The sequence below is a fragment of the Ranitomeya variabilis genome, chromosome 5 (assembly GCF_051348905.1).
Source record: "Ranitomeya variabilis isolate aRanVar5 chromosome 5, aRanVar5.hap1, whole genome shotgun sequence".
NCBI lineage: Eukaryota > Metazoa > Chordata > Amphibia > Anura > Dendrobatidae > Ranitomeya > Ranitomeya variabilis.
In genome coordinates this window covers 395,502,527-395,518,596 of record NC_135236.1, presented here as the reverse complement: position 1 = coordinate 395,518,596, position 16,070 = coordinate 395,502,527, and the positions used below count along the sequence as shown (strand labels likewise).

The window sequence follows — 16,070 nt, the reverse complement described above, 5'->3', positions numbered from 1 at the left end:
ATCAACTTTCAGGAATACTGCATTAAGAAATATTATGCCTGATATATTTATATAAAATATTCCTTGTATTGCTTGGTGCACTGCATAACCAAATATACGGAATCAGAATTAATAGTCCAGCATCTGCAGAACGATTCAGAGAGAAAACATACAAGTCTTGTAGGAACACTGGGGTTGGAAGAAGTGGTTGGATGCAAGGCACTTCTAACATTGGATCTGATTTAGAGTCAATCGTGCACTTACTTAATCCTTTACAAAATCAGTGAAAGTGACATAAGCTATGAAAATGTCCGAGTTTTATTGTGGTGTTCGATTTTTCTTTCTCTCTTTTATAAATGTGATGCATATAAATAGGAGAATGTTGAGGTGAAGACGTGATGAACAGAGTCGTGGGGGGCTGTGATACTTTACAATTCCAGTAGTAATTAGCGTGTCCTTTCTGGTAAGAGAATGGACTCCTCTGTGTATTAATTATAGGGTCAATTATTTTACTAGTGATATAACTGAAAGCGAATCATTGACTCGACCAAAATATCTTTGTGGATTCACAAATGTAAAGGGGGTAACCTAATTTACTGGAGAAAGCAATGTGCGCCCACTTTGTATTTGACTCCATAAAGCGATTTGGTTCCCTTGTCCAATCAAATGCTCCTTTCACATTACCGCTATTCCTAATTCCACTGGGTCTCCATTTCCTTTTTATGACGAGAATATTAGAATGTCCAACAATATTTTTGCCATTAAAAAGCAAATCCCAAACATAACCTAATGGGCCCATTATAAGCCAAGAAAGGATTTGTTGGAATCTGTTTTCAGAGCTGGTTAAGAAGAAACCCATGGCGCTAATGTGAACAGAGGCATTATTATATACTGTGTAAATCTAACTCAGATCCATCGTTTTTTAGATACAAAGACATAGAAAAACCACACAAGACAAAGCTGTAGAAAAGTTCTGCATTACTAAACCACTAACGCAACCCTGGTTTCTCTGCCTTTCACACATTGCTTTGACAAGTGGATGCACGCCGATAAAAAGCCAAAAGCGAGGCTGGAAGCAGAGACATGTATGTAGCATACAGCATTTACTTTTCTGCGATGACCACTGCAGCAATCTAGTAGGACATGCAGTTTGGAGAATTCCCCTCCCTTCAGTTACGAAAACATTAAAATTGTTTCTGCATATACAAAATGCACAAAGTACGGAAGATAATTTATCGCCACTGAGCAGAGATTTATATATACATGTAAAATCCCTTTTTCTCTAAAGAAAATGAAGAATATTATATTCAGAAAAGTAATAGATTATTAGGGTCATCAAATTAATATTAGATGTTGGAAATTAGCGCATATTACAAATTTGGAATTGTTGGCTGGTTTAAAGGTTAAAACGCAGTAAATCAAGTAGCTTTAAATTAAAAACAAATCACAAAAACTATCTATGAAACCAATAATTAAACAGTGTATACAGAGCCCAAAAGCCCCATAATGATAATATCAACTTCATATCCAGTGAGCACATACTCCATGAACGTATGTGGTTTTGTATGTGATCCAAAGTGCCTCTTGTCAAGTTACTCCTGAATTAATATCTCTAGAATAATGTGCAAAACAATAATACATAACAAAATTCTTCACTTCTTTAAGAGAACCAAATAGTAAACAATTAAAGTGCCCTTTACTCTTATTACATCTAGAACCCTTGTGCAGTCTTCATTTATCACTGGACCCCAGGGGGTTACTTGTGCTGCAAGGTCATACTGGTCGTCCAGCAATTCGGTTACAACTGAGATACTTTCCTTGGGAAAGGTCTGGGCCGTGGTAATGGATCAGTCCTCTTGCTGTTCTCCAGACTTGTTGGACGCGCTGGGCCAGGTTTGGGTGGTAAAGCTGGAGGATCAATTGGAGCTGGAATGGAAAGACATTGAGGTACGGGTACAGGACGCCTTAAGGTCCGTTCATACACACTGTAGGGGGGTGGTGTTTTATTCTCCTTTCTTGATGGTTCTTCTGATATAGCATAACTTGAGCAGGATCCAGTTTGCTCAAAGATTTGACTCTCAAAACCTGACATTTCTGAAATGCTGCAACGACTTAGAGAAGAAATGCCACTGCTGCAGCTTCCAGACAAGACTGGAGAATTCGACATCATGCTTGAGGGATGGCAATCCACAGGAGATGGAGTAAATGAATGCACTGAGCCCTGAAAGACAGTGAGCAAAACTTTGTAACACAAATCCTAAATAAAAAGATGAGCTGGGCCAGTTTAACATCATTGCGAAATGTAATCCCTAATGGTTTCATTCAAATTCCTGTCACCTTAGCATAAGTTATAGTCCTATAGTCCTGATGTACAATAACAAATTGTATTGTGGTACCGTGTTAGCCAGAAAAATAGATGTCGATACTTTTCTGCCCAATGACGACAGAAGTATTCTAGGAGTGATACCTTTATTGGCTAACCAGAAAATAATATGTTTGCAAGCTTACAGAGCACAAAGGCTCCTTCTTCAGGCAAGATTACAAATAGATTAATAAGAAACAAGCACAACAATTTATGATTTATGAGTCACTACATGGATACAATTCACACCTCCACCAGAGGGACTCCAGATAACTAAGAACATTATTCCCACTGCCTCTCCATTTGTAAGAAAATGCCTAATTTGATTTCCTTGGCATCACACTTTCCCACCCCCCTGAACAAATGTCCTGCTGTAGTATTTTCTAAATGTTGTGCTTGTTTCTTATTAATCTATTTGTAATCTTGCCTGAAGAAGGAGCCACTGTGCTCTGAAAGCTTGCAAACATATAATTTTCTGGTTAGCCAATAAAGGTATCACTCCTAGAATACTTCTGTCATCATTGGGCAGAAAAGTATTCACATCCAGTCCTATAGTCCGTAATATTCCCATCATTTTAGCATATATTATAGTTCTATAATCTGTAATATTCCCATCATCTTATATCATAAATTATAGTCCTATAGTCCGTAATATTCCCATCATTTTAGCATGTTATAGTCCTATAGTCGGTAATATTCCCATCATTTTAGCATAAGTTATAGTCCTATAGTCCGTAATATTCCCATCATTTCAGCATAAGTTATAGTCCTATAGTCCATAATATTCCCACCATGTTACCATAAGGTATAGTCCTATAGTCCGTAATGTTCTCGTCACCTTACCAAAAAGTTTTTTCCTATAGTCTGTAATGTTTGGGGAACTGACCGTGTCAAAATCACAGAACAAACTGAACAAGGATTAGACGTGACTATTAACTGATGTAAAACAGAACAGATTCCCTTTGCTGAACTTGCATGCAATAGAGACACCCAAGCAGTAATCACAGTGCCACAAACTTAGTACTAGAACTGTTCAAAACTAAAAAGGGGGATCCCAGGGCATGATGCTGTGCAAAGGGAGCCCGGGGCGTGACGCCGTGCAAAGGGAGCCCGGGGAGTGACTCTGTGCAAAGGGGAGACTGGGGCGTGACGCCGTGCAAAGGGGGGAGCCTAGGGTGTGAAACTGTGCAAAGGGAGCCCGGGGCGTGACGCCGTGCAAAGGGAGCCCGGGGAATGACGCCGTGCAAAGGGGAGACTGGGGCGTGACGCCGTGCAAAGGGGGAGCCTAGGGTGTGAAACTGTGCAAAGGCGGAGCCCGGGGCGTGACGCCGTGCAAAGGGGATCTTTGTAGAACAACTTGGCACACACGTGATACGATGCAAATGTGTTTTTAATAAGAGAGTACATACATAATGACGTTTCGGTCATAGACCTTCTTCAATGTACTAAACAAAAATGATAAATAATGACAAAATAAATAAAGTATATACAATAAACTCATATACTGAGTGGTCTAATATATGTTACAGTAAATAGACATATAATTGCACAGAATTGACCATGTCGGTCTATTGTGAGATGCAATGTAGGAAGAACGTTCTAATCATCATGCACTAGTAGTGTGGAGGAGGCTTTTTTTGATGGTGACCGTTAGTGGTGAGAGATAATCTATACTTTGTGCATTAAGTGAGAAGAAAACCTACCCTCTCTCAAGGAGATAACAGGTAAACGGGTCTTATTGGGTGAATTACCTATGAATATGTATAAAGAGTCTCAGGCTATATGATTATGCAGTGATACCTTGGAAGGAAAACAAGAGTGAACATACCCCTTTGGTTTCGGTATAGATAGGTTCAGTCTGTGTGCTTCTAAGGCACTATAGGGATAAAGTAAAATGCAATGAAGGACCCAAGATTGCGGCATGGTGCTCAGTGAGCGGTGAAGTGCCTTGCTTACCTAGTGGTTCCTGCACTGGACGCGGTATCCACCGCTAGTCCTGAGGGTGGAGGAGCAAGTGGGTCAGTGCCGGTACATGTGCGCGCTGCGAGCCGCGCTACCGGAAGTGTCTAACCGGAAGTGACCTAGCATAAGGGGTATGGCTCAGATGTGTTCCACGGTGCTACAATGGGTGGGACTGTGCGTTCCACAATGGGCATGCGCTGTCTATACTGTGGATACCGCGTCCAGTGCAGGAACCACTAGGTAAGCAAGGCACTTCACCGCTCACTGAGCACCATGCCGCAATCTTGGGTCCTTCATTGCATTTTACTTTATCCCTATAGTGCCTTAGAAGCACACAGACTGAACCTATCTATACCGAAACCAAAGGGGTATGTTCACTCTTATTTTCCTTCCAAGGTATCACTGCATAATCATATAGCCTGAGACTCTTTATACATATTCATAGGTAATTCACCCAATAAGACCCGTTTACCTGTTATCTCCTTGAGAGAGGGTAGGTTTTCTTCTCACTTAATGCACAAAGTATAGATTATCTCTCACCACTAACGGTCACCATCAAAAAAAGCCTCCTCCACACTACTAGTGCATGATGATTAGAACGTTCTTCCTAGATTGCATCTCACAATAGACCGACATGGTCAATTCTGTGCAATTATATGTCTATTTACTGTAACATATATTAGACCACTCAGTATATGAGTTTATTGTATATACTTTATTTATTTTGTCATTATTTATCATTTTTGTTTAGTACATTGAAGAAGGTCTATGACCGAAACGTCATTATGTATGTACTCTCTTATTAAAAACACATTTGCATCGTATCACGTGTGTGCCAAGTTGTTCTACAAAGATATACGGTTTGGGCACCTACTTGCGCACCACTCCCAATAGTAGTGCCTACGGCTATCTATCATAGCCGTGCAAAGGGGAGACCGAGGTGTGACACCATACAAAGGGAGCCTAGGGCGTGACGCCGTGCAAAGGGGGAGCCTGGGGCGTGACGCCATGCAAAGGGAGCCTGGGGCATGGCGCCGTGCAAAGGGGAGACCGAGGCGTGACACTACATACAAAGGAGAATCCTGGGAGTGAATGAAACAAGGGGAACCATCCTGTAAATGACACTTTAGAAAGGTACAATTTGTGAACCTGTACACACAGAGGGGGAATATCCTGTGTATGATGCTGTACAGGGCAAAGGGGAAGAGTCCTGCGGACATTGTATGTGGGGAAGGTAAGTCCCTTTGATCACACAGTCTTTCTGGAGCATAGTTGGAAGGCCAAGCTGGTGGTGTGCTGGGAGCTAGACCAGCCGTGTTTGATACTAACCACAGTCTCAAGCTGTGTCTTATGCTTGCACAGGTAAGCAGATTATCATCATTTCCATGGATGCTTGTTTCACTACGGTGCATTGGAACTTTTCTCCTGTTTCGCAGCCAATGTCGTATATGGCGATTCCTGTGGCTGGCACAGTATGTGGCTTGCTAGTCATTGAGGATTTGTGGCTGTCTAGCCAAGTCCCGATAGAACCCAATAAAGCAGTATATCGTGCCTTTTTCCATCTGACAGTAGTGAATGCATGTTTACTAAGCAATGTGTAGTCTGCACTGCGTCTACAGTATTATCAGCTCCCATGGGTTTAATAAAGACTTGTATAACACAGACTGCCATATTCATTCGGGCTTTTTTATTTTGATTATTTCACGGCAAAAAAGCTATCTTTATTTAGTGACCCTTACAATTTTGTTTTCATAGCAGACAAGAATATGTAACTTATTAATTTATCTTAGACCAAAGCAAGAATTATATTTTGCAGGTTCTAGATAGGAGACATAAAAGCAATCTATGGAGCAAGAGTGCCCTCTGCTGGCCACTGGAGGTTCAATGTGTGCTACAGTTCACATACTGAAAAAGCAGAAAAGTTTACCTTCATTGGGGACCTTCCCATTATAGAAGGGGACACTGCAGCGATATTCCTAGCTGGAGAAGCTGAAATTAAACAGATATTAATCCATAAATCATTCTGCACTGACACTACAAACACACTCTGCATTACGGTTACTGTCTTTTATATATATATGGAAATGTGTTGATGCATATTTAAGACAACATGGATTCTGAGCAATAAATGGACCTGTCATCAGTACAGGATGTCCTACCCAATGGCAGCATGATAAACCGCCAGCTCCACCGTGTTATTTTACCAAACGGCACCAAAACTACTGGGCATTTAATAGTGGCTAAAACTAGCATACATATAGTTATGAGCTGGCTTTATTTACACGAACTGAGCTCCCCCAGCTCCTTCACCAATGATTAAAGGCTACTGTGTATACAGCCACATTATGGGATCCATCCGTGGACCGGTGGCGACAGCGCCTTACTTGCAGAAAGTACTGCCCCTTTAAGTGCTTTACTGCAATCCTTGCTATAATGAAGCCTTTTAAACAAAGGCCAATAAAACTAGCATGCATGGAAGGCTACGTCCAGCCGGAGAGCTCCTACCCGCTTGTGTAGGTCTGGGTGGCACAGGAGGAATTATGAGTCTTCCACTTTCTGACATGTTTTTGGCTTCTTTCCCGCTATCCAGGCTCCAACTGCTTGGGGTTGTGTTCACTGCTGTAAAATTAGAGCAGAATTGACACAAATATCCTTGAATGTGTTATTTTGTACGGAGCAAATGACAGCAGCCCTTCACATTTCATAGTGGAGAGAAGCCCAACAATTGAGACTACCTGACAGAGGAAGGAAGCAATGACCACATAAATTAGCAATGGTTTCATGAATTAGTAAGGACGCAGGCAGATTTCATCTTACTACAATGACATAATGCTTATAAAAATGAAGATTCTTTCAATGCGGCAGCGATAGCTCAGTGTGGACTGTAAAATGACTTGTATAATCCAAATACAAAGTAACCAGAGGCTACCATTCAATTCATTCTACCTGGGCATGCTGCTAAATAGCTGAGAAGCCCCTGCTAGCTAAAGCAGATCTGTCACCAGGTTCCCCAATATAAAACTTCACACATGTCTTAGACCTGATGAGGCTGGTGTACATAAAATATAAGCCCATGTCAGAAAAGCGATATTAGAATAAGCAGCTAATGAGTCCAAGGGTATTCAATCTCCACCCTTCCCGGCCTTACTGACAGTTGCAGCTTGTACTGAGCAGTGTGAGAACGCAGCAGCATAGAGGTCAGACATTGAGCAGATGTCAATCAGGATAGGTAGCCAAAGATTAAATATTGTTGATCAAACTACAGAATTTCAGCTGGATAAGCTATTTAGAGTGTATGGGTACCTAAAAGCAGCTCTGTCACCATATTTCATAACACAACTTGCGTATTAAACATACTAGGTCGAATGAGGCCCTTGTACTTACCAAGAAAATCTATATCAGAATGCCTTTATATTCCTTTATGAAAGTTTATACTCAATCTTTGGCTACCTATCCTGATTGACATCCCCTCAGTGTCCAACCTCTATGCTGCTGAGATCTCTCACTGCTCAGTACAAGCTGCAACTGTCAGTCAGGTCGGGAAGGGTGGAGATTGAATACCCTTAGACTCATGAGCTGCCTATTCTAATATAGCCATTCTGACATAGGCTTATATTGTATGTACACCAGCCTCATCAGATCTAAGGGATGTGTGAAGTTTAATATTGAGGAACCTGGTGACAGATCTGCTGTACATTCTCCAATAGGTTATTGGACACGCTGAATTACAACCACACAGTCTTTTGTTTCCCTAAGGTACAAGCCACTTCCAGAAGTGGTTATAAGCCACTGCAAGCCCCAATAAAAGCACATGCACACATGGCAGATCCGAGTGTGCATGTGTATAATGAGGTCGAGAGAGATAACTCTGTGTAACAAGTCTTTTTCCGTCTGCTATCTAAGGTAGATTAGGTATATATGTGTGTATATATTATATGGTATATGGACATAGAGTACTAGGTCAGAGCTGAGATCACAGAGGGCTCAGTGACAGATTGTGTTCCTCAATTCAGCTATTTGAGAAGTTTGAGGAGTGGAAATAATCCCACTAGCTCATTTGTTTATAAGGTCATCTGGAGAAAAACCTCGTAATTGCCTCAAATACTTTGTCCATTATCTTTATATTATCTGCACTGGCATAAATTATGATGTTTATCAACATTAATGTCACTGCAAATTACTGATTATTCTCCGTCACTTATGGCCAAGTAGAGGAGTATGAGACACCGCAGACATTAAAGAGGCAGCCAGAACAACATTAAGCGGCCTGCTTATAGATGGAAATGAAGTAGGAATAATCTAGTCATGGAGAGGGATGATTACATTATACACAACGTTATTAGCTGAGCAGACAGAGAGAGAAACCGAGAGAAAGGGCAGACGCCTAGATGTTGTCCAGGCCCATTACACGCTATGTGGGAATTCCAAATAATGGAGGATGAGGGGAGTTGGAGCGGGAATAGGATGTGAAGTGCAAAATTCATTTACGGAGTAGAGGGCCTGTGACAAACAAAGCCAATACTATATATAGGCTTAAGTACATATTCTATGGGTTAATCAGTAGCAAATTAATTAAACACTGCAAATGAAGACTTTCAATTAGTCTATTGAACCCAAGATAATGCACTCTGATTGTCTCAGATTAGCAAAGAAGCGCACACGTCTATCCAAGGCTATAGATCCGATTAGTATTGGAACACTGGTCTTCTGTTCTGTAAAATTAGGTAAGATATAGTAGCATGCCCATAAACATCAGACACCCACATATATACACTAAACATCTTTGTCACCTTCGCCACTAAATATTATATATTTTATTCCTTTAATTCATAACTACTATCAGGCAATTAATACATTTTAGCATTGGGTGGAAACACAGATACATCAAAGTGTCTAATTAAGGCTGATTTACCTCTAGGAATATCATTGCCCGTGCCAAATACACTGACTGCTCTTTATCTTATGTCACTTTCTTTATTCAGAACGTGAATTACAAGCCTTAATGATTAGCAATTAAGATAATTTTGTGCTAAAATAATGGCCTCCATCTATCTTATTCACAAATCTCGCAGCGGCAATTTGTAATTATGTACAGGCGAAAATCTGACGAGGAAGTATACACTTCATCGTCTCTGGATCACACGGATATACATTATTGGTGCCAATATTAGCCTCCACTGCCACTTACCTTTCCTTTTTTATTTCAGTATCTTGATATAAAATGTTCCAATGAGAGAACAGTTGATGGGGGTGGTGTGAAGGGTGTTGGGTGCAATAGCAAAATATTAATGGGAAATTAAAGTCCACACATAAAAATGTCAAGAGAAACGAAACCTGTGGTATATAGGTCATAGGTGTGGTTAGCCCATGAACAAGTTTCTCAAATACCTATAATACCCAAGTGTGTATACAGTCATGGCCAAAAGTATTGACACCCCTGCAATTCTGTCAGATAATACTCAGTTTCTTCCTGAAAATGATTGCAATCACAAATTTTTTGTTATTATTATCTTCATTTAATTTGTCTTAAATGATACAACACAAAAAGAATTGTCCTAAAGCCAAATTGGATATAATTCTGCACCAAACATAAAAAAGGGGGTGGACAAAAGTATTGGCACCGTTTGAAAAATCATGTGATGCTTCTCTAATTTTTGTAATTAACAGCACCTGTAACTTACCTGTGGCACCTAACAGCTGTTGGCAATAACTAAATCACACTTGCAGCCAGTTGACATGGATTAAAGTTGACTCAACCTCTGTCCTGTGTCCTTGTGTGTACCACATTGAGCATGGAGAAAAGAAAGAAGACTAAAGTACTGTCTGAGGACTTGAGAAACCAAATTGTGAGGAAGCATGAGCAATCTCAAGGCTACAAGTCCATCTCCAAAGACCTGAATGTTCATGTGTCTACCGTGCGCAGTGTCATCAACAAGTTTAAAGCCCATGGCACTGTGGCTAACCTCCCTAGATGTGGACGGAAAAGAAAAATTGACAAGAGATTTCAACGCAAGATTGTACGGATGTTGGATAAAGAACCTCAACTAACATCCAAACAAGTTCAAGCTGCCCTGCAGTCCTAGGGTACAAAAGTGTCAACCCGTACTATCCGTCGGTGTCTGAATGAAAAGGGACTGTATGGTAGGAGACCCAGGAAGACCCCACTTCTTACCCCGAGACATAAAAAAGCCAGGCTGGAGTTTGCCAAAACTTACCTGAAGAAGCCTAAAACGTTTTGGAAGAATGTTCTCTGGTCAGATAAGACAACAGTAGAGCTTTTTGGGCAAAGGCATCAACATAGAGTTTACAGGAGAAAAAAAGAGACATTCAAAGAAAAGAACACGGTCCCTACAGTCAAACATGGCGGAGGTTCCCTGATGTTTTGGGGTTGCTTTGCTGCCTCTGACACTGGACTGCTTGACCGTGTGCATGGCATTATGAAGTCTGAAGACTACCAACAAATTTTGCAGCATAGTAGGGCCCAGTGTGAGAAAGCTGGGTCTCCCTCAGAGGTCATGGGTCTTCCAGCAGGACAATGACCCAAAACACACTTCAATAAGCACTAGAAAATGGTTTGAGAGAAAGCACTGGAGACTTCTAAGGTGGCCAGTAATGAGTCCAGACCTGAATCCCATAGAACACCTGTGGAGAGATCTAAAAATGGCAGTTTGGAGAAGGCACCCTTCAAATATCAGGGACCTGGAGCAGTTTGCCAAAGAAGAATGGTCTAAAATTCCAGCAGAGCATTGTAAGAAACTCATTGATGGTTACAGGAAGCGGTTGGTCGCAGTTATTTTGGCTAAAGGTTGTGCAAGCAAGTATTAGGCTGAGGGTGCCAATACTTTTGTCTGGCCCATTTTTGGAGTTTTGTGTGAACTGATCAATGTTTTTCTTTTTGCTTCATTCTCTTTTGTGTTTTTTCATTTAAGACAAATTAAATGAAGATAATAATACCAAAGAATTTGTGATTGCAATCATTTTCAGGAAGAAACTGAGTATTATCTGACAGAATTGCAGGGGTGTCAATACTTTTGGCCATGACTGTATTATATGGAACCATGGAAGATTTCCAGTAATGCTAACCCACAAATCATATTGTTTAGGTGCTTTGTAGACATGTACAGAGAACACATCTACTGTTGATGTGGACATGGAAAGCTCTTGGGCAGCACCTAATTATGTGCAAACTATCAATATCATACCCAGGGGGCCGAGACCCTTCTACCTACTGACTATGGTGAAGGGGCTATTTATGCCTGAGCAATGGGCATAGGAATGCTCCTGCCTGGTCTCTGAATTGGGCAAATCACCGCAAATAATCCAGTTGAGCATTAGATACAAAAGGTATATATACTATGGTAAAGAAAGAGGAGTTGTGCAGAATTTAAGGGGATCCTGTCCAGCAAAGGGCTAATCTGCAAGTAAAATCGTGTTAGGCTGCATTAACGGAGCAGCGGCTACATGGAGAAAATGAACTGATATTGTCTCTGTAGCCGCTGAAGATCAGGCTATCAATCACAATGCAGGAAGCGGATTACAGAACGCTCACAGTACATAGGGAGTGGTTGATTTTCTCCCTGAAAACCTACCACTTACCTGCAGATTAACTCTATATCTGCAGGTAATTAGCATTTCTTGACATGACAGGTTCCCTTGAAGATGCCAATACTGACATTTCTATTGGCTCTGGTGGAAGTATTTAAACCATTAGAAAAGGTGGCACATTGGTAAGTAAGTACACTACCATTTCAAATGCTTCTTTGGTTGTCACCAAGTCATAAACTACATTGGTACATTTCTAAATGTCAGATGAGCGCTTGAGGAGGTTGGCCAAGATTACTGGCTGCCATATTAAAAAAACAAAACACGGCCACCTCTATCTACAGATTGTTTCAGGTATCCGCTCCAATTAAGTGAATGGTGCAGAGTTGCTATAGGACACACAACCTGGACAAGGGAGGCACTGCTTTGGGAAAAATGCAGCTTCTTCTTCTTTTGCTTCAGTGTAGGCTATACCTCTGTTGGGTTTTCAATAATGAATCCAGTTTTTTTGCACATTCAGACACTGCATAAAGGCAATGTGAACAGGGCTTTGATTTACAAGTCAGTTCAACACTACAAAGAAACTTTACAGAACTGATTTCACCTACACTAGCCTCAAACATGGCCGAGCAAACATGTCCACGTATACATTGAGTTTCATCAAGCAGATTATTCTAGAAAAAGAAATATCCAACACTGGAGCAACTAGCATTATGCCTATTATTATCAGTTGTGTAACAGCGGTATTGATCCTCCTCACTGCAGGTAACATACCTTTATCTGGAGCCGAGAGGTTTGGGTCACTGCGAGGTAAAGTATTTTCTCCGATGTGATTAAAAAGTGCCCTCTAGAAACGTTAAAACAAGGAAGATGAAAGGGTTAACAGAAAGGTAACAAGGCGCCGCTGCCATTTCCACTTAGCAAAACCAGTGACATGTCTTGGTTTTCATTTGGTCATACTGTGGTCACGACTACATTATTTTCAGGACAAAGTTGTCATTCCAGTGACCTCCAGGCACGGTTTGCATTCTGGGATCATAGGATGACTTTGTAATTAAGTTTTGTATCTAACACAAACATCATTCCTTCAACTCTAACAGCAGACATATTATATATGTTAGCAAGCCGGCGCTGAAGACCCTAGTGAATATCATTTGCCTGCATATATTACACAGCCCTTTTTTCCTGCTGGACTGTTCCTAAAACAGCGGTGCACTATAAAAATATAGTCTGTGTGCAAGAAATCCATTTCGTATGGGGTGGTGAGGAGTTGTATTGTCTGGGGTTTTAGAAAATGTTTAAAGTTTTTCAACAAAAAACACAATTTATAAACAGACCTTAATGAAAATGCATTAATATTATTTCATTATATAAAACCCCAAAAGCGTTTAAGATAAAAGTTTCTGCAGGTCAGCTCTACTTTCCTAAGTAAAAGCTTCAGGCTTCTTGTATCAGTGTTACAATATGGTTTCTACATTGTAGCAATTGACTATTCCATGATGCATCTATTTCCATCCCACTATCCAGCTACACTGAGGCTATGTGCACACGTTGCAGATTTGGGTGCAGAATTTTCTGCAAAAAATCTGTATCTCCTGGCAGAAAGCGCAGGTGCAGATTTCATGTGTTTTTCTTGCGGATTTTGTGCGTTTTTGTTGCGGATTTGATGCGGATTTTGTGCGGATTTCTATAATGGAATGGGTGCAGAAACACTGCAGATCCGCACAAAAGAAGTGACTTGCTCCTTCTTTCAATCCACTGCGTTTTCTGTGTGGAATTTTCCGCACCATTAGCACAGCATTTTTCTTTTTCTATTGATTTACATTGTACTGTAAATCACTTTGCGGATCTGCGTTTCTGCGCGGAAAAAAAATGCTGCGGATCCGCAGTAAATCCCCGTGTGCACACAGCCTAATGAATAATGTCCATTTATACTCAGAATGGGGATTTGGATGTTTCGCCCCCAGCAGTTTGCCCTCGGGTACATTTCACCCCCAGTAGTTCGCTCCATTTGTCCTTGTGGTTCATGAATTCCCGTCAGTCATCAATCCAAATGTCACAAAAGTACTGTACAGAGTGCTGCACTTTTGTGACATGTTAAATCAACTGTTTCCATCTGACATCATGGGGAACCGCTAGACTGCACTCCGTGACCCAAGGAGCTGCAGCTGCGACAGGTAAGTATCAGCCTGGGGGCTAAATGCTGGGGACGAAATGAGCGGGGGCGAACTGCTGGGGGCGAAACATCATATAACCCTCAGAATGTGAGTTCATCATAATTCTGCAGTCTAAACAGGCTGCTGATCACCTGATGAATGAGCAAAATGCTCGTCAGGTGAAAAAATCTAATTTTGCACAAAAGATCATCATTCTTGGCAGCGCATCAACCTGTGTAAACAGAACCTGCGCTGCCGAGAACAATTCTGCCCACATCTGAACGAGGATCAGTTTATATAAACAGGCTATTGATCAACTGCCGACCAGCAAACATTTTGCCGATTGGTGGTAGTTTAAGAACAAACGTGGCGCACAGTATAAATAGGCCATTTAGGTGTGACTACATATTCATGATCTAATGAGGATTACGGTGTGGATGCCATGCAGTAATTCTTAACAAAGCTGCTTACTTCATTTTCACGCAGTGGAAAAATCTGCACAGTATTTTCAGTATGCTCAATCCACGAGGTACATGCAGCATGCCCTCTATCACGCACAGAAAAGCTGCGTATGAGCCACACTGAAAGCCACAGATCCTTTTATAAAACACACATTGGGCTCATTCCAAGACATATGAACATACCCTCAGGGAATGAATGATTTAGAAAGTATCAGTTAAAAATGAGCATCAAACCACTTATCTAAAAATAAAAAATTACATTTCTATTATAAACTTTTAAACTCTGTCATTCTCTTGGGTTTTCTGGAGAAGTTCTTACCAGCTGTACTACAATGTAAGCTTAAAAGTCATTCTTTAGGTGTGTGATCCACACAAGAACAAGCTCAACAGCCGACAAAGATGACCCAATGTTCAGTCAAAGACTAGGCACATTTAAAGGGCATCTTCCATTTCCCCACACTATTACTCTGCAGGTGTACGGTTAATCTGCAAGATAATAGTGCTCCAATGCTGTCAGGCCACCTTACTGAAAGCGTGGCTACTGGGAGAAAATTAATTTTATTCCTCCCTGCAGCCTCCGGCTTTTAGTCATAGAGAAGCTGGCAATACTATAGTCACCGCTTAGTAGGCAATGAGCAGCGGCTGTAACCACACACCGGCACTTTGATTGACAACTTGCTCTGCAGCACATTTGTGCAGACTGAGCAGTCATTCATAGTGCCGATGTGGGGTTACAGCCGCAGCTGTGAGTGGTGACTGAAGCGGCTCTGGGCATGTGCTTTTAGTAAAGGTACCGTCACACTCAGCGACGCTGCGGCGATATAGACAACGAGCCGACCTAAACTAGATCGCTGGAGCGTCGCTGTTTAGGTTGCTGTAGAGACGTCAAACACAGCAACTCCAGAATGATGCAGGAGCGATCCAGTGACGTAACGGCGACTCACTTCTCGTTCTCGCTGATTGTTAGCTCCATTACATCCATTGTTAGCGTCGTTGCTTTTGATGTCAAACATGACGATACACGCCGACCTGGCGACGAAATAAAGTTCTGGACTTCTAGCTCCGACCAGCGATGGCACAGCGGGATCCAGATCGCTGCTGCGTGTCAAACACAACGAGATCGCTATCCAGGACGCTGCAACGTCACGGATTGTTGTCGTTCTCTTTGCAAAGTTGCTGAGTGTGACGGTACCTTAAGGCGGTCCGACAGCATTGGAACGCTATCAACCTGCAGATTCATAGCATTTGGGAACATGGTTCCCTTTAATACTATGCGTTACATTTTTCATGTTACCTCTATTAAATTTGCACGAAATGGAAAGACTTACTTTTAAATTTTGTATCTAAATTTTAAAGTATTATTTGAAAATCTGAAAAATTATGTTTATTTAGAACAACATTATATTGTAGCTATATTTTAAACACATACAATATACAAATAGTCACAAAATGTTTGAACCTAATTGTAATGGGAAAAAAAAAAAGTAAATTTCTAATTTCTTAGCAAGGGGTTACCAGGCAACTACCAAGCATACAATTTAAAGAGAAAGGTATTGAAAAAAACATAGCTTGCTGATTTTCCTACAAAAGATTAGCTACTTAGTAAGA

General features: G+C 41.1%; 1 protein-coding gene across 5 annotated transcripts in view; it reads right to left on the bottom strand.

Annotated features, from left to right (window-relative positions):
* Nucleotides 1-327: 327 nt before the first annotated feature.
* The window catches only part of DOCK4 (dedicator of cytokinesis 4), a 517,521-nt gene continuing 501,778 nt past the window's right edge, over nt 328-16,070 (bottom strand). For all 5 annotated transcript variants that reach the window (XM_077265059.1, XM_077265063.1, XM_077265060.1 and 2 more), the window contains 4 exons: nt 12,620-12,692; nt 6,809-6,922; nt 6,231-6,292; nt 328-2,200 (listed from right to left, as the gene is read on the bottom strand). In XM_077265059.1, the coding sequence (XP_077121174.1) occupies nt 1,778-2,200; nt 6,231-6,292; nt 6,809-6,922; nt 12,620-12,692 (672 nt within the window). In that variant the 3' untranslated portion in view covers nt 328-1,777. The remainder of the gene's footprint in view (nt 2,201-6,230; nt 6,293-6,808; nt 6,923-12,619; nt 12,693-16,070) is intronic.